The sequence below is a fragment of the Vicugna pacos genome, unplaced genomic scaffold (genome assembly GCF_048564905.1).
Source record: "Vicugna pacos unplaced genomic scaffold, VicPac4 scaffold_116, whole genome shotgun sequence".
Taxonomy (NCBI): Eukaryota; Metazoa; Chordata; class Mammalia; order Artiodactyla; family Camelidae; genus Vicugna; species Vicugna pacos.
Window position 1 is genome coordinate 943,172 of NW_027328796.1, and position 23,429 is coordinate 966,600.

The 23,429-nt window shown below is 42.5% G+C and overlaps 1 protein-coding gene across 1 annotated transcript in view; it reads left to right on the plus strand.

Moving 5' to 3' along the window:
- LOC140694984 (uncharacterized) overlaps window positions 1-23,429 on the plus strand; it is an 80,603-nt gene that overhangs the window by 53,562 nt on the left and 3,612 nt on the right. Inside the window, exons 10-12 of the mRNA XM_072957977.1 lie at window positions 5,953-6,079; window positions 18,122-18,242; window positions 18,821-18,899. Of these exons, the coding sequence (XP_072814078.1) occupies window positions 6,045-6,079; window positions 18,122-18,242; window positions 18,821-18,899 (235 nt within the window). The 5' untranslated portion in view covers window positions 5,953-6,044. The remainder of the gene's footprint in view (window positions 1-5,952; window positions 6,080-18,121; window positions 18,243-18,820; window positions 18,900-23,429) is intronic.

Sequence of the window (23,429 nt, forward strand, 5' to 3'; positions counted from 1 at the left end):
TTTCAGAACACTTGATCAGATAAACATATAGATCACTGTAATGTAGTACTAATTCATTAACAAGAAAATATGTCAAATGTAAAGGCAGAACAGATCAGCTAAGTGGTATAAGAAGTTTTACAATCTGTTACTGAAGGTGGATTAATATTTTAAGAAAATTTTTTCCTCTTAACAGAGAGAAAACCAAATCTAATCTTGTTCCAGCTAACTTCTAAGATTCATTTACGTTGCCCAATTTGATTCTAAACTTAGCCAATTCTGACCACGTACAAAACTTTCCTCAGGGTTCCTTTTCCACAAGCCTTCCACAGCTTTCTATACTTATATTAGTGTGTCCCTTATTTTGTCTTCCATTCAGAGGTAACCAGCTTCAGGAGAAAGTCACTATTTTTCATTAACAAAGTATTATTCCATTCTTACATCTTCCTTTACGCATTTATATTACTTTCCTAGGATACTGAGATCATTCCCTTACTAATAGAGACTATTTCTGTGTGACACCAACCATTTATTAATATTTCTAAACACCTTTAGTTTCACTGTAAGAGGAAGTTAAATGTTAAGTAATTCATATTTCAATCTTATTTTATCTGAAAATGGCATAGATATTTAATAAAATCTTGTCATTTAACTTAATTTAGCACAACTCTAGAATTTAAAGATATCAAACATTTAGAGATTATTTTAAGCATACATTTTAAAAATATATTTTAAATATTTACCCAAAGCTCTCATCTCATTTGCATTTAATTTACTTAAAATTTTACCACAGCACATTACTGTTATTTTTTTTTTGACAAATCTGCAACAGATATAACAGGATCTTATTTGACTTTCATTAAACCTAGGTACAGTAAAGGTATTATAGTTAAGATGGATGATTTTAAAGATGTCTACATTTATTAGAACATACTTAAACTAAACAATATCAAATATTACCTTAATATTGAATATTTTCCAATTCACATGACACTGAAAGTCAATTTGTTAAGTTTTTATTTTAAAAATACTTAATTTTTAAGCTCTTATATTTTTACATCAATTAAGCAGAGCTCTTTGACTTCGAAATTTTTTTTTTTAGCAGTAGAAATATCTCACTTCTATAATCTGTATGCAGGCTTATAAACAGACAAAAGCTAGAGATCTCATAGCTTCACTTTAAAACTTACTTATATTTATAATAATAGTTGGAGTAAGCTGAATTTGCTTGCTCAAATCACTAAGGCTTACTATTTATGAAACAGATAATTAAGATTTCCTCACAAAGTCTGAAGGACCCGTCAGAGTTCTGAGTTCTAAAATGCCAAAAATTTCATGGCCTCAAGTTTTATTTCGTTGAGCTAATTAGGCTCAGTCCTAGGTCACTGTTTGTTGTATTTATATTTCTGATCTGCAAGACAAAGACACTCTCTTCCAGGTCCCCAGATAAATGCTCTGTCACCCAGACCCAATTTTATCTCCTTAATTGGCATTTTTGTATCAGTGAGAAGAGCTGTAAACAAAGAATTCCATGTTTTAAAACTAAGGTTTTCTTTATTTTGTCTTCCAAAGCTTGCATAAGACATTTATTAAGGTCTCTTTTCCTTGAGTTATAAGTTAAACCCAGGGTAAACCTATTTTTTTTTTTTAGCTACTCAAATTACTTTTTAGATTTACGTTATATTGGACGTCTCAAGTAACTATATTGGTTTCCTTTAATTTGTTCAATTAATATTTTCAGAGGGATAGACATGTGCCCAGCCTTATAATACCAAGAAGGGGAAGCGTTTTTCCACTGAAACATATCTATCCCACAACATAAGCAAAAGGTTTATATAAAGACCATCTAAATATACCAATTTCACAAACTTTTATCTCAATTTTATTAAATCTTATACCTTTAATTTTTATATTTATTAAGTTTAATCAATAATTCTTATTTCTAGAAGGAGTGACAGAAACCTTTTTTTTGTGGGTGTACATTGTATATAATTTTATAGAAGTCTCTAGGATGCCCAAGTTTCAGCCAAAGAGCTTAGGCCCTTCTCGATTTTTAATTTCATTAATTGGTCTGTTGTCCCAATCCTTGATCAAGTATTTCAGTCTACATATAAATATATGTTAAACTGTGGTAAATAAAACGGACTTGTTTGAACTTTAATGTTGGGGGGGAGTAGGTGAACTCTTTGGCCCTTTTTTTTTAACTTTACGTAGTGTAGTATCAAAACCCTGTATGTAAATCCAAAAATGTCCATTTTATTTATCTCATTCAAAATAACCATATAAAAATATTTATCCTTTTGGGATAAGCCACTTATCTGTTTTTTTGACATTTTTACAATCCTTTTTCCAGTTATTCAACCTAATTAACATTAATTATACTAAGTTTTTATTAGCATCTCTAGAAACATTTATCAGAAAGGAAAAACAAAAATGTAGCTTTTCAAACCAGTTATATTTTTATATCTGAGTTCTTAGGTTAACCATTAGATATATTTTTCTGCATTTAAACTTTATTTTAATAGGTACCAATAAAACAGCCGTTTATAATGAGATCTCTTTAAACTTTCACCAATTAAAAAGTTTTTCCAAATTAAAAAATCCATCATATGGCCATCAATTTATATATATATAAATATATATATATATATATATATATATATATATATATATAGTGATTTTAAACCAATAAGATGAAGAGGCCCTTCCACATGAGAGTCGGGGTGTTGCCTAAATAAAATTCAAAGGTTTACTCTCCAAAAGCTTAAAGCCTTCGTGGTCCAGGCTGATGCAACAAAGTTTAAGATGGCAAAATATCTGAAAATTGGTACAATCAAAGAATTGCTTAGAATCCCAATTTATTTGCGTGGCCACCGTATGTACACAATACTTGAACTTTTGTATGGCAGAGTCCAAGGTTTCCTTTAAAAACTAAACTAAACATATATATACTTACATGCACACACTTAAAACATCCAGAGAAAGATAAAACGTTTACATTTCAAGGACACAGGAAGAGAAATCCAAGTTCCCACTAAAGGGGATTTTGTTTTTACAAGTTCAGAATGCCAAAAAATGTTTTTATCAGGCCTGGTTATTTCCAGAGTGAGTTTTATTTTTTCTTATTCCCGAATAATGTTGTAAGTTTTGTATGTACATAAATCTGGCTGGGGTTTTACTTGGAGACTGGCAATCTGTCATTTCTTTTTCTTTTCTTTTCTGTTCTTTATTTTTTTTTTGAAAGTTCTATTCCCCATTGTAAGGTCGGGTTCTCAGAATAAATTTGCTAGTAAGATTTCCCACAGGGACAACTCTGTGGCATGAAGTCTTTGTGTCTACCACTCCTGGAAGATTCCCTGTCACCTGAGAATGCTGTTACCAGCCAGGAGGATGGTCCAAAATTTGGAGTTGAAAGTTTCCTCATAAGAGTTTTACTTTTATCCTGAAAAATTCAATGGAGGTAACCAAATTGAGGAAAACATTAGACCAGCCTCTTACCTAACCACTCAGTCCTGAACCCAGTGTCTTTCAACTTGGACCCACTCGGGATGTCTCCACTGGGTGGGTAATTCACCTCAGTTTCTTTCAACTGGAGGGCCACGTACCTGGATACACCGCCAGATAAAACTTAGGATCATCAACCAATATGTGAGATCTGAGAACCAGGAGAGACTCAGCCAAATTCATCTGGACCCCCCGAGGAGGCGGATGAGCACAAAGGGCCACTGCTGGTACCAAGGCTCTGGTCACTTGGAGAGTTCAGGTGGAGAGAAATCTGCTGTGGTGCTTCATGGTGTCCAAAACTGTTGACTGAAATAAACGTGCAGCCTAAAAGTTAAGAGTTATGTTTCATTTGGTGGGAGGACTCGAGCCAGGATGACCGTCTCTCAGAACTCTCTGAGGGACTGCTCCCAAGAGGTTGAGGCAGAGCTAGGATATATAGGAGCTTTACAACAAAGACCAGGTTGTTGGAACAATAAAAGATTACTTGTTATCTAAAGAAAGCCAGGTATCTCAAGTTCAAGAATTTAGTGATTTTGTATGAATGGGAGGAAGCAAATATTAGGACTCACTGAATTCATTTTTTAGACAAGCACCTAGCTATCTCGGGCCAGTAGCCCGTCCTTTCTTATTCTGAGTCTGCTCAGAGGGCACCATTGTGAGTTGCTGCAGTGGCTGGGCTGCAGGCCTGTCCTCGCCGGGGAGTGGCGGAAGCCTTTAATGACTTGGTATCAGTATTCTTTGTTTACTGACATGGTTGCAGTATTCTCATTCACATTGTAGTATTTTCGTTCACAGACCGAATATGGATCATCTGCAAACTTGGAAAGCAACCGAGATGGAATTACTGCAGATACCTTCTGCTTTAATAAGCCGTGTGCAAACATAAACACGGAGGAAGCATACACTTGGATTTGGAGGTGTAGGAAAGGGATCCTGCACATTGCAGGAGAACGCAATGCAGAATTCCTTAAGTCCAACTTTCTTTACTGTAGTGGTTTCTGAGAACAGTTTATGGTAATTAAACAACATTGACAAACGGTGGCACACATTGCTTTTAAGGGATGGCCGGCTGCAAACTTTTATATTGGACAGGTGGAATTCATAGGCAAGTGGTCAGGTGGATGGGAGAGAGATGGAGCCAAGGCCTGGGCCCAGATTCCGGTTTAAATTGCCATTTCTTCACCATAGGGCCTTGGAATAGAATGCATACTCTCAACCTGTTGGTGAATCTGTGAAATGGGCATGATAATATTCATTTCTTCCTGGGATTGTTGTAAGATCTAAAGAGTATTATAGCACACATGAAGCATTTAACACCCTGGCACTTAGCAGTGTTCACTGTGTGGGGCCGCCCCGCTTAGCGTGCGTCAGAGCCGTAAAGGCAGCATTTGTCTGTTGAGGATGCACTTGTAGCCCCTTGGCTAGGTTGTGAATTTGTTGATTTCCTTTAATACTTGTAACTCTGTGTGACATGGGCAGTTATTTTCATGGACAGATGAGGAATCTCAGGGTAAAGAAGACTGTGTAATTTGCCCAAGGTCAGACCATAATTTTGGGTGCAGGGGCCTCAGTTCAGCATGGGCCCCTGGGCCTTCTGCTCTCTCCGTTCAGCACCAGAGCCAGATATGGAGTTGGCTGTTTCCCTGCCCAGAATATCCGGCAGGACCCAAGACACACCTGGCCCTGTGCTGCTTGAGCAAAAACTCCGGAGGAGAGGGAGTTACAAAAGGGATAAACATAAAAACAGACGACAGCAAACTGTGATCAGCTCTGAGAAGGAAAGGAACACGTCTCGCCGTGCAGAGCTGGGAGCTTTCCCGTCTGGGCTGCTCTGGGGGTGTTCATCTCAGCTAAACAAGTTCTGCTGTTGCAGCAAGGCAGGAAGGCAGGGAGCATGTGGGCAGGTAGACAGGGCCTCATTGATCGTACTCATTCCCCATTAAGCGGCAGCTTTCACGGGCACTTACCTAGTAAACATTGGCCATAATCTTCACGCAATTTGCTTGGTAATTTTATTGACCCCAGCTTTGAGATGAGGTCATTGAAGCTGGGGAGTTTGTTGCATGCCCGTGATTACCTTGCAAATACCCCCACTGGTCTTTCAACCTAGACTGGTGTGGCTGTCATGCCCCATCCCTGTGAATGGCATCGTGTAGCTTCTCCCAAGTGGCCCAAGTGACTGACATTGATATGCTTAATTCGTAGGAAATGGTATGTGGCAATAAGAGAAAAAGATAGTAAGAAATTGTTTGGAAAACAAGAAAAAAACCTATTCTTCCCCAGCTGGGGGAGCGTAACCTGTATCACCCACCCTAATCACTGCCTGTCACCTCCTCCCTGAGGATTCTGTGTTCAGAAGCCACTCTGAGCCTTGGGAGAACATTTTTCCTCATGACACTTTTGACTAGGACCCGCGACATCTCTGTCCCTGGTTAACACTCTCTTCAAAGCCGTTTAAATTTTTTGCAGGTTCCTCCACTCTGATGTAAGAATACCCTGTATAACTTCTTGATGCAGCTCCTTAATGAAGATCTTGTGATGGATACCTAGCCAAAACTGGGATGTATGCACATAGTGACTGCAACTTCAGCACATTGTGAGTTCATAATCAGAGTGGTGGGTGACTCAGGAAAGGCTTTTTTAAGGTAACAAGGGGAAAGTGAAAGGACGCTTGCTGTGTGAGAAAGAAACATCTCGGTCACAGCCAGCAAGACACCTGTGTTCATGATGGGGTGTGGCGAGTGCAGAGTTCTCACAAAGAAAGAAGTGATGTGATGGGAGGGAGGACAGTTGGGTAATTTATTGGGGAGGAAAAAAGTGGGCTGAACATTTCCTGGTTGAACAAGAGGATTGTGACATGACGTGCTTGTATTTTGGAGAGAAGGGTTTTGTGGGGACAGGCCTAGGAGTACGCTGTATGGCTGGGGAGTCAGCACAACAGAGAAACACAGAGAACCGGGCAGACCCCAAGGCCCAAGCTGGGGGAGAGGCTGCCCGCAAATTGGAACCCTGGAAGCTGGTTCTGTCCCTTAGCTGGGGCCTCAGACGTCACTTCACAGCCCAGTCCTGTTGATACAAGAATAAAAAACGTTGGGCATGAGAAGGGCTGTGTCCCAGGCTTTCGTTGAGCCCCTGGGATGTGCCCCACCAGATTTTGTTCTTTGACTTCATGCAGTAAAGAATTCAAGAGCAAGCCAGTGTTGAGTAAAGGTATATATATTCAGACAGATACATTGAAATGCAAGAGAAACGTCACGAGGTGTGGGGGTTTCATGCACAGATTAGAAGTAGGTACACACCTCACAGACAGAAGGTCTGTCTTCTCCAAAGAGGGACAGAGAGTGGTGACCGCGAGGTGGCGCTGTGTTGCTTGTTTTCTTGGGCTTGGTGGTTTCATATGCTAATAAGTAGAAGGACCAGCCTTAGGGCAAGGGGCTAGGATTCCCAGGGAGTTGGCCATTTCCCACCCTTTGACCTTTTGTGGCTATCATTGGGACTGCCATGGTGCCTGGGGCATGTTATTCACCAGGTTACTATTACAATGGATGTTTACTGAATCTCAAGATCTGCTAGAAGTTAAATCTCTTCATCCTGAGCCTCAAGGCCTATTGGGGGTTGAATCCTTCACCATTTTGATGTCAATTGCTGCGGCCTTCCTTGAATGGCTGTGCTCTTCCCCCTTCCATCCTGTATCACTGTGATGACACAAAGACAGCAAAGGCCGGGCCCTAACCGTGCTCCTGCATTTAACGGCAGGAGGTGTGGTGTGGGCTTATGATGACTCTGAGTGGTGAGAAGGATGTTTCAGATTTTCCCACGTGAGACATGGCGACTTACCAGCAGCCTCCCCAGATTTATCTCACGGGCATTATCGCTTGTGTTGTTATGGAAACAAAAGGCCAGCCAAGAAATAAGAATCACACAGAGGGTTGGAGTACTGAGATTTATTACGCTGGCGGGCTCAGAGGGGTTTCTTTTCCAAAGCTCTGAGCACCTCCAAGACGTGCACATGAGGTTTTATAGGGTTAATTACAAGTATGGGGCTAATACCCAATAAGGCTCAAACAACAAAAAGCAAGGAATCAGTACACTGAAGCTTATCAATTTGGAACAGATCACGTTACTGACAACTGTTGACCTTGGATTTTCGGGTTAGCTTATTAGCCCAGTAAACTGACACTAAACTTCAGATTTACCAGGTAGCCCAGCAAAACTTAGATCAGGAAACCGACACTTATCACACTTTGATTTGTGACTTAGCTTGTTAGGCCAGCTGTGGTTTTCCTTCAGTGTCACTTATCTTTTGAATTTTTCTTTTTTTCTTTTTTTTAATATTTAATCCAAATTTAATATCAGGGTTCTTTGGGAAAGAAATTTCTCTTTTTCTTTTCTTTGGTGATCTTTTAGGGGGGCAGTTAATTAGATGTATTTACCTGTTAGTGGAAGCCCTGGGGCTTCAACCCAGGACCCCGTGCACGCTAAGCACACGCTCTACCACCCGCCCCATCATCTTTTCTTTTTGGTTTCGCTGCCAAGAATCCTACAGCTGAATTTCTAGTCAGCCTTAACACTTGCCCTGACTTCATGGAATCCATTTTTATGAGTTTACTTCCCCCTGGTTTCATTTAAGTATTGAATCTCCATTTTCTCTTCACTCTCCGTTTTGCCTTTTGTTGTTATGGTTGTTAAGCTGTGTTTAACAGAATTGTTTAAATTCTCTTTTAGCAAGAGGCTGAATGTAAATAAATATGAAAGCAAACAGCACAATTAAATGCTTTTATACATTCTGAGCTGTTTAGTAGTAACTTAAAAACCGAATTGAATATTAAAGTGATAGCATTTTAAAAATATTTTTTAATTTTTCATAAAAATATAGCTGATTTAAAATATGATATTAGTTTCAGGTGTACAATAGATGCTCCATTTATAGTTACTGTAAAACATTGTCTGTATTCCCTGTGTTGTAAGATACATCCCTCTAGCGTGTTTACATTACATGTTGCAGTTTGTATAAGAAAGTTGGGTAACGCAGAGTCTGGAACGTGGCTGTGTATGACTCAGGTTCACGCTCACCCTGCCTGTCAGAGCTCAGGCCTTCACTCCTTTCTGCAGGGGAGCGAGTGGAGGCAGCTCTCATCAGCGCTGTCACCACCCTCTGAGTGGCAGTGACAGCAGTGACTGTGTGTGGACGTGCAAATTGTTTTTCCAAGAGCTTTATATGCGTTTCTGCATTTAATAATTAAAGCCCTCCTGTGAGGAAGCGTTTTAAGTTTTTAATGCATAATACATTTTATTTTGATATTGATAGATTTCAAACCTCTGGAAAATTTACAGGAGTAGTACAATAAACGCTTAGATACAGTTCACTTTAAAGGGCACTATTTGGCTTTCTGTGTCTGGCTTATTTTAGCATAAAGTTTCAAGGTTCATCCATAATTGTAGCCTGAATCAGTACTTTATTCTTTTTGCTTGATAATATCCTTTTCCTTTGTTTTCGTTTTTGGTCTATTTAAAAATATTTTCATTGAAGTCTTGTTAGTTTATAATTTTGTGTTAGTTTCTTGTGTACAGCACAACACTTCAGCTAAATAGGAACCTACCTGTATTCATTTTCATCCTCTTTTTAAACATAAGTTACTATAAGATATTAAATATATTCTCCTGTGCTATACAGTATAAACTTGCTGTTTATTCTTTACATACTCAGTATCTGCAAATCTTGAACTCCCAGTTTATTCCTTCCCACACCCTCTCCCCACTGGTAACCATAGTTTGGTTTCTATGTCTCTGTGTCTGTTTCTGTTCTGTAGATAAGTTTATTTTTTTGTTTCTTTCTATTTTTTTTTTTTTTAGAGTCCACATGTGAGCAATCTCATATGGTATTTTCCTTTCTCTTTCTGGCTTACTTCACTTAGAATGACATTCTCCAGGTCCATTGATGTTGCTGCCAATGTCATTATTTTATTATTATTTTATGGCTGAATAGTAGTCTATTGGACAAATATGCTACAACCTCTTTATCCAGTCATCTCTCAGTGGACATTTCGGTTGCTTCCATGTCTTGATATTGTAAATAGTGCTGCTGTGTACATTGGGGTGTAGGTGTCTTTTTCAATTAGGGTTCCTTCTGGATATATGCCCAGGAGTGGGATTGCTGGGTCATCTGGGAGGTCAATTTTATGTCTTTAGAGGAACATCTATACACTTTTCCACAATGGCTCCACCAAACTGTATCCCCACCACAGTGCAGGTGTGTTCCCAATTCTCCGCAGACTTTCCAGTATTTATTGTCAGTGAACTTCTGAATGATGGCTATTCTGACTGGTGAGAGGTGATACTTGATTGCAGTTTTGATTTGCATTTCTCTGATAATGATAATGAATATTTTTTTATGTGGCTACTGGCCATTTGTACGTCTTCATTGGAGAAATGTTTCTTTAGGACTTCTGCCAATTTTTGAATTGAATTGTTTGTTTTTCTTTCTTATTAAGTGTAAAAGCTGTTTACATATTCTGGGAATTAAGCCCCTAGCAGTTTCATTTATTGTAAATATTTTCTCCCATTCCATAGGTTGGTTGTCTTTTTGTTTTGCTTACTGTTTCCATAGCTGTGCAAAAGCTTGTAAGTTTAATTAGATCCCTCTTGTATATTTTTGGTTGTTTTTCTATTGCTTGAGTAGACTGCTCTAGGAAAACATTGCTGAGATGTATGTCAGATGTTTTGCCTATGGTTGCTTCTAAGAGGTTTATAGTGTCTTGTCTACATGTTTAAGTCTTTAACACATTTTGTATTCATTTTTGTATATTCTGTGAGGGAGTAGTCTAACTTCAATGATTTACATGCAGCTGTTAAGTTTTCCCTACACCATTTGCTGAAGAGGCTGTCTTTACTCCATTGTATGTTCTCACCTCCTTTGTCAAAGTTTCAATGACCAAAAGTTTGTGGGCCTATTCTTGGTAAATGTGTTTATCCGTTCATTGATGGATGGATATTGTTAGTAACTTTTGGCTACTCTGAATGATACTGCTATGAATATTGATGTGAAATTTTTTATGAGAATATGTTTTCATTCTGTTGGCTGTACATTTGCCCCGCCATATCTGTAGTTTCCACTACATGAATCCAGATGGTTGATTGTAAAGGGACTCGAACATCCTTGGATTATGGTATCCAGGGTGTGGGGTTCCTGAAACCAACCCCCCAAGGATATTGAGAGATGACTCTATATGTAGGAGTGGAATTGCTGAGACATATAACTCTAAGCTTTTGAGGAAATACCAGACTTCTCCAAAGAAGCTGCAACATTGTTCCTTTCCCCTGGCCGCATATGAGGTTTCTCTGCCTCCTGAACGACATTTGTTATTGTCCATGTTTTGGTTATAACCATCCTAGTGGGTGTAAAATGAGATCTCATTTTGTTTTTGACTTCCCTAGTGATGCTGAGCATCTTTTCATATGATTATTGGCCATTTGTATATCTATTTAAATTCGTGGTAAATTTAAAAATTGGGTGTATTTTTTTGTATTGTTCAGTTGTAAGCATTCGTTATATATCCTGGATACTACTCTCTTATTAGATACATGCTTTGCAAAATTTTTCTTCTATTCTGCACATTGTCCTTTAACTATATTTTTTTAAACATTAAAACAATTTCTTTACAAGGGAGGTAGTTTGATGTAAAGATTTATTTTATTTTTTTGCAAAGCACGCACTCTCTGACTTGAGATACCCTTTTCCCCTGTCATTTCACTTTCTTGATGATGTCCTTTGTAAGAAAAAGGTTTTAGTTTTGATGAAGTCCAGTTTATCTGCTTTTTCCTTCTATCACTTGTGCTCTTGGTTTTGTATCTAGGAAACCAAAGCCTATCCTAGGCCCACAAAGATTTATACTGTGTCTTCTTTTAGAAAGTTTATAGGTTTAATTTTTACATTTCTGTCTGTGATCTATTTTCAATTAATTTTATTTGTTATATAAAATATGGGTGTTCAGATTCCAGATTGATTCTTTTGCCTGCAGATACCCAGCTGTCCCTGAACCATTAGTTGAATAGACTATTCTTTCAATGGAGTGTTTTTGGCCCCCTAGTGGAAAAGTGTCTGTAAATGTAAGTTTTTCCCCGTGGGTTTTTATTGTGTCTCTTAGACTTATTTATCCAAACTTATGCCAGTATCATACTGACTTAGTACTATAGCATTTTAGTACACTTTAAAGTGAGTCCTCCAACTTTACTCTTCTTTTTCAAGGTTGTTTTTGCTGTCCTGGGCCCCTTGCACGTCCATGTGAATTTTGGGATCAGTTTTTCAATTTTGCATAGAAGTCAGCTGGAATTTTGATAGGGATTCCACTGAATATATAGTTCACTTTGAGGATTCTTAACATTTTTAATAATATTGTCAATCATTCCATGAAAATGGGATGTCTTCCATATATGTAGATCTTTTAAAATTTATTCTGGTGATACTTCAAAAAGTTCAATGTACAAATCTTGTAAATTTTTGTTAAATGTATCTCTCACTTTATTTTTAATGCTGTTGTAAATGGAAAGGCTGAATTTCTTATGGGTGGGACTATGTATCAATCTTCTTATTTGTAGAATTCCTTCACAACAAATACCCTTGGTATATATTTGCTACATAAATCTATCCACAACTATTCCCCGCCCCGTGTTATAAGAAACCAAGACCCAAGGTAAGCTACTTGAAAACACCTATGTGGAAGTGAGAAATGAGACCCTTGGGTGGGTCTTTGTGCAGATGATACTGAGAGCTTATTCTGAATGGCTTCTTCTTAATTACTTTTAAACAACCCTTTCAGTGTATTTAGTCAGATACATTAAGATTATGCCCTTTTGATGTGCGGAGTAGCTAAGACTATAATTTTCAAATAAATTCTAGTGAGAGTGTTGTACTTGAAACCTAATTTGCATCAATCTTTGAAGATTTATGTTTCAGGAGCTTTGACTAAAGAACAACTGTCTTTATTCTATAATGAGAACTAAATGCTCAAGCAACATGTAAGAGTTTGAGCAAACTGCCCCCGCCCCGTAGTGCTGGGTGGCTGCAGCTGTAACTGGAGTCAGCACTTACCTCTCCCAGTATGCTTGTGCTGATCTGCTCAAAGTGGTTCGTCCAACAGTTTGTCAGTAGTCTGTTGGACAAAGTCATAAAACATTGATTGAAGGTTGCTAGAATGCAATATATTCTTATTAATATTAAGTAAGCACATATTGAATGCTTACTGTATGATGGAATTGTCCCTCAGCCTCACATGAATATTATTTCTCTTGAAACCTCACATATTTCCTTGTTATTCTCACTTTACAGATAAGGAGACTGAGAATTAGGTCTTCTCTCTTTGGGGGGAGCTCATTATTAATGATGGGCAGTTGTAAGGAAAAAGATATTGATTCATCATGAGAAAACATTTTTGTGAGAGTCAGCAATGAAGAAGATGAACACTGAAGAAGGTGATCATTGTTCGAGTGAGACAAGCCCTGGGTTGTGCGGAGTCAGCATCCCTGTCCTAGACACGGCACGTGTAGAGCTGCGTGGTGGGTGAGGCGGCGCGGCCGTGCAGGGAAAGCGGATGCTGGGGCCTTAGGCTGTGCTCAGGCCTGGTTGGGCTTTCTCCTAAGGGGAGTGAACCATCATTGACAGATTTTAAGTAGGAGAGTGGGGTGCTCTCATAGTTCATATTTGTCTTCTAGAATGTTTGGAAACATTTAGAAGGCTTGGCAGGAGATGATGTGATGAGTCAGAGTAGGGTGGCTGCGAGGTGTAGCAGTGTCCAATTTTCAAGTGGTTTTCAGGCCCAGGCTTGTGGCTTAGTAGCCGTGTCAGTTTGAATGACGCACGCAAGGAAGTGAAACAATTTATCTAATCAATTGAAGCAGTGATGTACCCAATTCCCAGGACTATTGTGGAGATCCAGTGAGATACACTGTGCAGTGTGCAGCGTGGTCTCCAGCAGAGGGTCAGTGCTGAGTGAGTGCCAGTGAGTATCTGGTAGGTCAGTTGAGGGTAGTGGGACTCGGTGTCTGAGGATATCTGGTCCCTGAAGGAGGGGTCCATTCACATCTGTGAGTGATGGGCCTGAGTTGGGAGACGCAGGGAGACCTTACCCTCCGACCAGGGGCCCTGGTAAGGACGGCTATGGGAGGAACACCGTGAAGTCAGCTCTTTGCATGTGGAGTTGGAGCTGCCTTTGAGACAACTAACTGCAGTGTCACGAGCTTAAAGAGGAGATCTGGGCCCAGGTTGTGCATTTTCCTAAAATCTCAACTCCTAAGGACGCCGAAGTATTGATCACTGAACGTGAAGTCATACTTTAAAGGACAAACGAATAGTAGTATTATCTCTGTCATCAAAGCTCACGTCTATTTATTCATCACTCACTTTGCTAATTGGGTACTTACAGAGCTCACTTCACCGTCCTCCCGTGGGCTCAGGCTCCACAGAAAAGAGCTGGTGAGACTCCCTCTTTTCTAGAATAAGACACATTTAGCTTGTAGACTTCTGTACCTCGCCAGACTTAGGAAATTAGTTTGTTGGTTTAATTGTATTTTCTGTTGGCCATGTCCTGACAGGAGAGAAATTTTACCTCATGGTCATGTTTCAATTAGCTGTTACTGAGAATTGCTGATCTGATACATAGTGTATGTATTACATTAACTTTGTAGAGTAGTTATCATTTTTCTGTCTTTGCCCTTTAATTTTGTTTGCCCCTTCAGTGTTCTATTCTTTTTGGGGCCTTATTTTTTTTTAATTAAAAAATGTCTGTTAGCAGTTAAGAAAAAAAAAGCACAGAAAAAATGCACATGAGAACTAAATTTAGAAAATGTCTAGTGTGTTTTCTGTCTCGGCAATGGAGGGTACTAGAAACTCCTGAAAACCTTCATTACACAAGTTCCTTAAAATGCTGATTGAGAAATAAAACCTTCCTTCCTCATCTTTCAAGCTGCACAACTCATTGTCAAGAAAGTGAGGGAAAATTCTCAGAAGCCAAGACAAACGAGAAAGCAGGGTTTCTGAGAGATACGTGAGCGTTAGAAGCCGTGGTGTGCTGGTTGGCTCCTGAACTGATTTTCAGTTGCCTTGACAGGAGGGAGGGATGTGAGCCCCAGACCTCTCACACTAGGAGTTGGATGGGTGATCATATAATGGGCCAAGCCCATCCTGAGAATCTTGCTTTACTAAAGGGTGAAATAGGAAAAAAAAATTCCTCAAAACAAGAAAGTAAGAAAAGTCAATTTTGTTGGAAGAGGGGAAAAATAACAAATCCAAAGTAAGGATATAGTTTAAAGCTGTTCTGGCATGAGAGTGACCACAAACTCCTGGCAGAAAAGCACAGCTACTCCTTGATTGATAAGTTGTATTTTGAATGAATCAGTGAACAGCTATTCCGAAAAAGGCCTCCAGAGTCTTGTGGATCAAGATACTGGACAGCAAACACCTCTCTTCCAAGGTCTCATTCAAATAACCAGAAAGGTTTTAAAGGAAACTAACAATAATCTGAGTTGTATTTATTGACATTACTATATGCTAAGAATTCAGAGGTGACTATGGAGTTGTCTCCTATTTTATGGACCTTATTTTCTCTTTGGGGAGAAAAATGACATAGTTGGGTATCTTGGTGGAGGGAGGTGTTAGTCTGTTGCAATTAGCCAGGAGAGGAGATTAAGAAAACAGTGAAAGATCGGTGAACTTTTTAGCTGAGGACAGTCTTGTTCACTTGGCTTTTAATTGCAGGCTCAATGAGCTGTCACTGGAGGGAATAGATCTTACGGAGGATGGACTTAGCTCAGGCCTCTTTTGAATGGACAAGTGAACCTGGAAAAAGACAGTCAAATCTGTGCAGACATTAAAGTTCACTTGAACGTGCTGCATCCCTGAGCCAAAGATAGGACAAATATGCAGCAATTCTTGAGGACAGAAGAGTGGTTTTTAAGGTTCTCCAAGAATGAATCCCATGGAACCGAGATGGCCAGTTGTCAAACTGAGACTTTGTTCTTTGGACGGTGTACCCAGCAAGGGTATTGGCCTTTTATATGTTTCCATTTGTCTTTAATACATGTCTGTTGATGAGGACATGGGCACAAATGTTTGACACCTTGTCGAGGCGATTTTGGATACCTGCCTAGAAGCACGGGCACAGTTGTGGCTGCTTCATACATCTTGCAGCCCATCCCTTTCCCCGGCTCCGTGATCACGGCAGAGTGGTTCCTTGTTGACCTGTCCGTTTCCTCTGTGACATCATAACCCATGAAAAGACCGGAGCATATTAACTTGGCTTTGTTAAAGTCAAAGAAACAGATCAAATATGGAGTCAGATTTGTTCTTTCCTATTTCAGTAGTACCATGGAGATGGCAGTTTGGGCAGCTTTTTGTAGTGTCCTGGAGGCTTTCTCTCTCAGCTTCTGGGTGCCTCTATTGAAAACCCTTCATTGCTGTCTGGCCTGCTGGTAATGCACACTGCCTGTTTTGCCCTGAAGATGTGTTCTGTTTATAAACTCATCTCTACTCCTTGGAAAACAACTCAAGAAAAACTCAGTTGGTTTTCCACCAGCCATGGGCAGGGGTGAGGTAAACCGTGTTATTATTTCATAAAATAATAGTAATAATAGTAATAGTCATAGTAGTAGTACTTGTAGTAATAGTAATAATAATAATAATAATAATAATAATAATAATAATAATAATAATAATAATATTAATAGAAGTCTTAAAACAGGACAGAGCACATTGGAGAGAGTCAAAAAATGCTTTCTGGCTTAAATCAAAAGTGATGACTAATGATTCCATGGCTGCTGTATTTGCTAAGCTAATTACTCCTTTGCTCCATTACACATTTGTTTTATCTGAAAAAGAAATACAAGGAAATGGTTTAAAAAAAACTCAGAGAACAAAAATACACAAGTGAAAGAAGTTTTCCCTCATCCTCTGTTCTTTCAGCCCTCTCTGGAGATGCCTCTGTTTACTATCCTTTGGGTGCTTTTCCAGATATGCTTTGCACATTCCCACCTATGTATGTAAATTCCTTTAAAATTTTAGTTATTTTTAACTTAAAGGGGTTTAAATCCTCAAGTGGCATCTGGCCGGGTAATATAACAGAACAAATCTGACTCCATATTAGATTTGTTCCTTTGAATTTAACCCTATGCTCTGTCACCTAGGCTTCATCTTGCTTGTAAAACAATGTTGCCTAGAGCCTGAAATAAACAGGAGACCCTATTCTGAAGGCTCTGACCTTTAAGGATATTTAACACTTTTTCATTCATTAAAAGATAGCAAATTGCAGAATAGAAAATAACGTTTCTTTTGTTGGAGGTTTACAGGGATCTGACCCACGCAGATAGCTGCAAGAAGAAAGGATTCTAACAAGAAGGAATTCCTACACTAAGAAGTTTGCACTAACCAAGCACATAGGAAAGGAGCCTGAATTGTGACTTGGGGAGATGGTTTTCCAGGACATTAGTTTGCCATCTAGGTCTACAGAAACTTGCTATTCCATGCCCCAACATCTGGTCTCCCAACTTATTGGCCTGTCCTGCACTGAGGAGAATTAATTTCGACTTGGTAACACTCCTATCTACCTAGAAAGCTGGGCACTGGAGCTGAGTGTTATGGAAACAGGCCAGCCAAGACAAAAGCACCAATCGGAGTGTTGGAGTACTCAGAATTATTATGCCGGTGGGCTCAGAGGGGCTTCGGCTCCGAAGTTTTGAGTACCTCCAAGACGTGCACATGAGGTTTTAAAGGCTTAGTTACAAGTAAGGGGGCATTAGCCAATAAGGCTCAAAGAACAAAAAGCAAGGAATAAGTACACTGGAGCTTATCAATTTGTAACAGATCACATTACTGACACTTGTTGAGCTTGGAATTACGAGTTAGGTTGTTAGGCCAATAAACTGACACTAAACTTCAGATTTACGAGATAGCCCAGCATAATTTAGATCAGTAAACTGACACTTATCACACTTAGATTTGTGACTTAGCTTGTTAGCCCAGCTGGACTTTTCCTTCACATGAGGACAGCTCTCCCACACCCAGGGAACTACTGTGAGCCCTTGATGTTTCCACTAGGGTGGGGTATGGTTTACCCAGGAGGGATGGGGACTATGCACCAACACTCAGGCAGTCTGCTCTGTCTGGGGCTCTGATCTTGTACCATCCCGCTCCCCGCCAGCCCAACACCTGGGACAGTGGAGCTAAGGCAGAGATCCTGCCTGCCTGTTTCCCAGCGTGTAAAAGGGGAATATGTGCTCTTCCCAAGGTAGTTCTGAGCGACAACACCTGCGGGTGCTTGGTTCTCAGAGCAACAGAAAACCCAGCTCCGCGTGGGGGCAACGGGTGTGATCTCCCTAGGGTTTCTGCAGAAGCATCGGACGGAGGGTTGGATCACGGTGGTAAAATTGAGCTGCGGGGCTTGAAGGGTAACAGAAGGGTACAGAGGCAGGTCTGCCGCCTAGGGGTGCCCCAGAGGTAAAGCTTTTTTTCTCCAACTCCTCTAAGACCCTCCCTTCTCCAGATCCCTTCCTTCTCTCTGCTCATCCTGTCCATCTGTATCCCTCCAATTTTCCCGTCCTCTCCACCCGCTCCCATCTTCTCCCTCCCTCGCTGTCCCACCTTCTCTCACAGAACCCAGAGAGGATCGCTGGCCCTCCTGCGCATGCGCAGTCAGTGCCAAGTGGTCCGCTGGTTGGGAGCTCCATATCCGAGCCGGGGATCGGGCCCAAAGGCTTCTCAACTACGTCGCCCGGTAGGCCTTTGGTTCCTGCCTGGGGTCGGGGCCTCTGACTGTGGAAGTGCAAGGTGGGGGGCTCCTGGGAAAGGGGTCAGGCGGCTGCGGGAGGGCGGTCCGCCTGTCACAGACCCCAAGGGCGCTAGTCAGCCCGTGTTCAGATGAATTGCTCAGGCCAGACCCCTCTGCCAGCGCCACCTGCCCCGGCGTCCCGGCCACAGTGTCCAGGGCCTGGTGTGCACCTGCCATCTCTCACCCAGCCGGGATCCCCTCAGTCCGCGGCTGGCGTCCCCTTCCCCTCTCCCTCCCGCTAGTCCTCTCCTCCCGGGCTTCCTCTTCTCGTCCGGCGGCCCGTCCCCGCCCCTGGGCGGGCTGTGTCCCGGGCGGGCGGGGTCTGCGGACCCGGACGGGGGCGGGCGCTTGGGACTGTGGCTGGGGCTGTCCTCCGAGCGAGGCTGCAGCCCGCGTCCCCCTCCCCGCTTTCCCTGCCCCGCGACCCCGGGGCTGCCCTGCTCTCCCTTTCCCGCTCCCTGAGGACCAGCTCTGTGGCGTGGGCGCTGCTACCTGGGCTGAAAGCCTCCGGCTCTAACGCCCAGCTTCTCCTGGTGGAGTCGGGAAAAGGGAGCGTCACTGCTAAGCGAGGTTCTGTCTCCCCCCTCCATGTTTCTGCCTCAGGTAAGTACCTTGAACACTTTCAGGTGTTATGATGGCGGTGCTTGTTGATGTCACGTGTTTTTATAGTGAGAGGGATTGCAGTGGTGAAAGCAGGGCTTGGTTCTGTTAAAAATGTGCTGAAGGCATGAGGCTGTGACATCCTCCTTCCTTCCCTCTCCCAGGGTGAAAGGAGTGATCCTCGATTTTCAAAAGATAGTTACAGTCCCTAACTAGCCCAGCCCAGCTATTGTGCGTTAACAGGAACAGCACCACCAGAGGCCTTGGAGACCCAGGGATATTGCAGTCCTAAAGTGCTCCTGGCAGAGTTTGGCTTGTTTAGGTTTTTTGTTTTTCTTAAATTGTGGGACAGACTAGTGTATAAACTGAAAAATAATTGTCAAGAAATAATTTTCATAGGACAGTTTTATTGTGATATAGTTCACAAACCATGAATTCCATCCATTTAAATGGTACAATTCAGCAGCTTTTTGCATATTCACAGTGGTGCATCCATTATTATTCCAGAACGTTTTCATCACTTCAGAAAGAGCAGTGGAAATGAATGACCTATCCACCCCTCCCAAGTGGTGGTTCTAAAGAAATTTCTTGGCTATTCCTGACCATAAATTAACTTGTTATATTCCAAGAAAAATCTGGTAGGAATTCTAACCAGAATTGAAATGAATCTGTCTATCAAAACAGGAAGAATTTATAACTTTATGGCATAAACTTCTTCTACCCATGAATATATCTGGGACCCTATCTTTTCATCTGACCAGAGCCTGGCCCATGTGAAGTTCTCACTACTTTTTGGGCTTGTGAATGATGAGATTCTATACATCGTTAGTTGCAACTGTAGCCTTTCACAGAAGAGAAAAGTAACCTCAGTGAAGCAAGTGACTCTCTGATGGTCAGAAAGAGTGACAGCCAGTGCTGGAGTGATCCAGTGGACTTGGTGTTTGCAGCTAGATTTCTCGACCACCTACAGTTAAGGGGATTAGAGAGTTCTTTTATTTTTTCTTAATGGCGTTGCATTTATTTTTACTTATTTTTTAAAATTATTTTTTATTTAAGTGTAGTCAATTTACAATGTTATTTTCAAGTGTGCAGCAGAGATTCAGTTATAAACATATGCATATGTATATATATATGTTTTAGATTGTTTTTAGTATAAATCACTACAAGAAATTGAATATAGTTCCCTGTGTTATATAGCAGGCCCTTGTCATTTATTTTATATTTACTAATTTGTATCTGTTAATCCCCCCTTTCCTGCCTGCTAAACACAGTTTGCATTCTATGTCCATGTGTCCATTACTAGGAGCACCGTTTTTCCTAGTAATATATGCTCTTTTGCTGCTTTCAGTTTCAGTAATTCCATCTTATCTGTGGGCGCTTTTCTTCTGGTGGCCTTAATGTGGTTTGCACACGTGGTAATAGAGATCTGTATTTGGGAGAACCCCAGGCCTCGTGTAGTCCCTGGTACAGAGTGCCCACTGAATTGATGCTTGAACTGGGAAAAAAGCACAGTAAATGTTGGAATTTCCACTATGGTTGAGAATTCTATAACCTCTTTTGACAAACTTAATATTGGCTGCACCCATTCTGGGTAATTTGGTGGAAATTCATGTTATGGTGGTGAAGAGACGGGGCCTTGTATGCTTCTTCTCTTTCTGTTTTCTAACACTCATTCTCCTGGGCCTTCCAGATCCTCCCCTAGAAGTGCCAGGTCTGGCTTGGTGCTGCACTGAGGCAATATTTGTTAATAAGGCCCTTTCCTCATCTCTTCTGAGCCTCCGGTTTTTTCTCTGCACAATGAGGGCTTAGACTAGATAACTACTTTTCAGTTTCTTTTAAAGCCATGTTTCCTTTGAGAAACAGAAAATGCAAATCTCTCCTCTCAAACCAACCCTTTAGATTTTGAAAAGTCCTCCAAGGAGTGACATAGCTCTTTGTGGAAAATGAATGTGATTGTGATTCCAGGTGACACAGAAAAGACTCTTCAGAGATTGATTGCAGGGAGAGGGCAGGAAAGGGGCAGTATGTCACACTTTCTAGTGTGAGCACTGGAGCAGGGGCTTGGATTTAAATACGGTGTCTGACGTGGCCTCTCTCTAATCTTGTAGAATGTGATAAACTTCTCTACCTCAGTTTCTTGATGTGTCAAGATGGGGTGATAATATTTTAAGGCTTTTGTGAAACATTATGCAAATAAGCCATTTGTGTATGGGTAGAAACAAGACCTGCTAGGGATTCAGGGATTTGTTTAAAAAAAAAAATCTTGTCCATAGCACTCTGTCTGTGTGTATTTAGTAGTTCCTGAAGGGTGAGGGTGAGTCTAAAGTCCATCGTGGGACAGGTGGCCCATGGTTCTCTGTGCCCATGAATGCCCCCTCCTCCCCAGTCCTCTTCCTCAGTCCAGGATGAAGTTCCCTAGTAGATTTACTCAGAGGTCTTGTGAAAATGGCTATTCATTTTATTGTTTCACCAAGAAGGGCTGCCATCATGACCTCAGCCCTCCCCGGCCGCCACACCAACCCGGATCCCACCCCGGTCCATGTCCACTGGCCCCGCCAACGGCGCTGCCGTACGTTTACCGTCTGTGAGACGCCGCCCCAGAAAGGATGTCGGCCGCCGACTGACGCGGCCAGAACTAGTGGCCCGGCCAAGCAAGCCGCCATCCCCAGCAGCAAACACCGCCATGGCCCCGGGCAGCTGCACACTTCCGGAGCCCGCTGCCTGCCCCAGAAGCGCACGCCAGCCCGCGAGGAGCGCGGCGTCTTTATCCATGGCAACGCCGCGGGGCCCTCCCCTAGCGCTTGCGTCTGCGTCCTCCCGAGGCTAGACGTGCAAGGGCAGAACTTTCGGAGCCAATGGGAGCAAGGGCGCGGCCAGGACGGGGGTGGGGGGAGGCTTATGGGGCAGCTGGGCGGGGCCGGGGCGGGCGGGGCCGCGCGGAGGTCCTCAGCTGCAGGTGGCACCGGCCGGAGGCTGGGGCAATGCTGCCAACAGTGGGCGCGGCGGCGGGGCAGCGGGGCGGGGGCACCCTCACCTGTCTGTGTGCGGGGCTCAGCCTGGGCTCCGCGGCCTCCGCTTGCACCGGAAGTGGACCCAGGCTACCTGTGGGCAAGATAGAGGACTGAGCCCAGGCAGGCACGTCTGGCCAGGTAGGGCACCTGAAGTGCAGATCCGCCAGGCCGGCTGCCGGCCTTGAATACGCGCTGCTAGGCAGTTTCCAAGAAGACGGGATCTGTCCCAAGAGGGGAGGTAGGGCAGGGTGCCAGATGCCTGGTTGGGTGCGGTCTTACAGGAGAGCCACGTTGAGAGGGTGCAGAGCAGCCCCTGTGTTGGCGGGGCTAGGAATTTGGGGTATAGGGTGGGGATGATGTGTGCCATTCCCTGTGGTCTCCCAAAGAACTCGCACCCCCAAGCAAAGGACCCTGCTCCCTCCACCCTTCACTGCATCCCCTGCCTTCCCCAGCACCACCGCCCCTGCCCCCGGAGTGTCCCATGACCTCTCCCCACACCAGGCACCGTCCCTGTTACAGGTACTTATCTCCTGGTGGTTCCAGCCCAAGGGTGGGGGCTGTATCTAACCAGTTAGGATGCCTGGAGCCTTTGTATGAAACCTCAGACTATAATGCAGGCGTGCACAGAGGCCCCTCAAACAGGATTCCCTGCATTCCCTCCCCACCACGCACCCACAGCGCAGCTGCCACACCAGGCCAAGCCTGCAGGAGGACCGCTGTTCCCTCTCCTCCTGTCCCTGATCAAGAGTGCACCGCCCACACTGCTGGGTATTTAGTGGGCCTTAGAAGAGCAGCTGGTATTTTCATGGACAAATATTTGCTCTTTTGGGAAGAGTTGAGTGCAAAGGGATGTAGGGTATGCCTTTTCTGTTGTCCTGGAACTGGTGACTAGGATGCAAACTTAAGTCAAAGCAGTTTTTAGAGAGAGCCGCAATATATCTTACCCAAAGATCACTGTTCCCCTACAAAGGCAACACCACCTGGCGGGTGGGGTCCTGGTCCCTCTTTCTGGAGGTTGGGCTTTGCACCCTCCAGCTGGGACAGAGCCTGAAACAGCTCTGAACACGCTCCAACAGGCTTTCCCAGCACAAACTGCCTTTATTTTGAATCTGGCTGAAGGAAGCAGCTGAGAAATCTGGGTAAATCTTCCTGGGTGTAACCATGCCTTTTGTGCTGAATGAAAGAGCGGCTCTCCACATGCTAACAGCTTAGAACTGAATGTGTGTCGAAGCCTTCATGCATGTAGCATGTTGGGAACAGCGTTTCATGGTGAGGGGAACTCTATAACTTACATGTGTATGGGGAAGCCCTCACTCCAACAGGGTTTTCCTGCACAAACTGCCTTTATTTCGAAATTGGCTCTTGCTGAGAAATCTTGGTAAGTGTTCTTAAGTGTAGCCATGCCCATTATGCAGGATGAAAGAGCGGCTCTACACTTTTTCACATCTCAGAAATGAATGTGTGTTGAAGCCGTCATTCATGTAGCGTGTTGGGAACACAGAATTTAGTGGTGAGAACTATG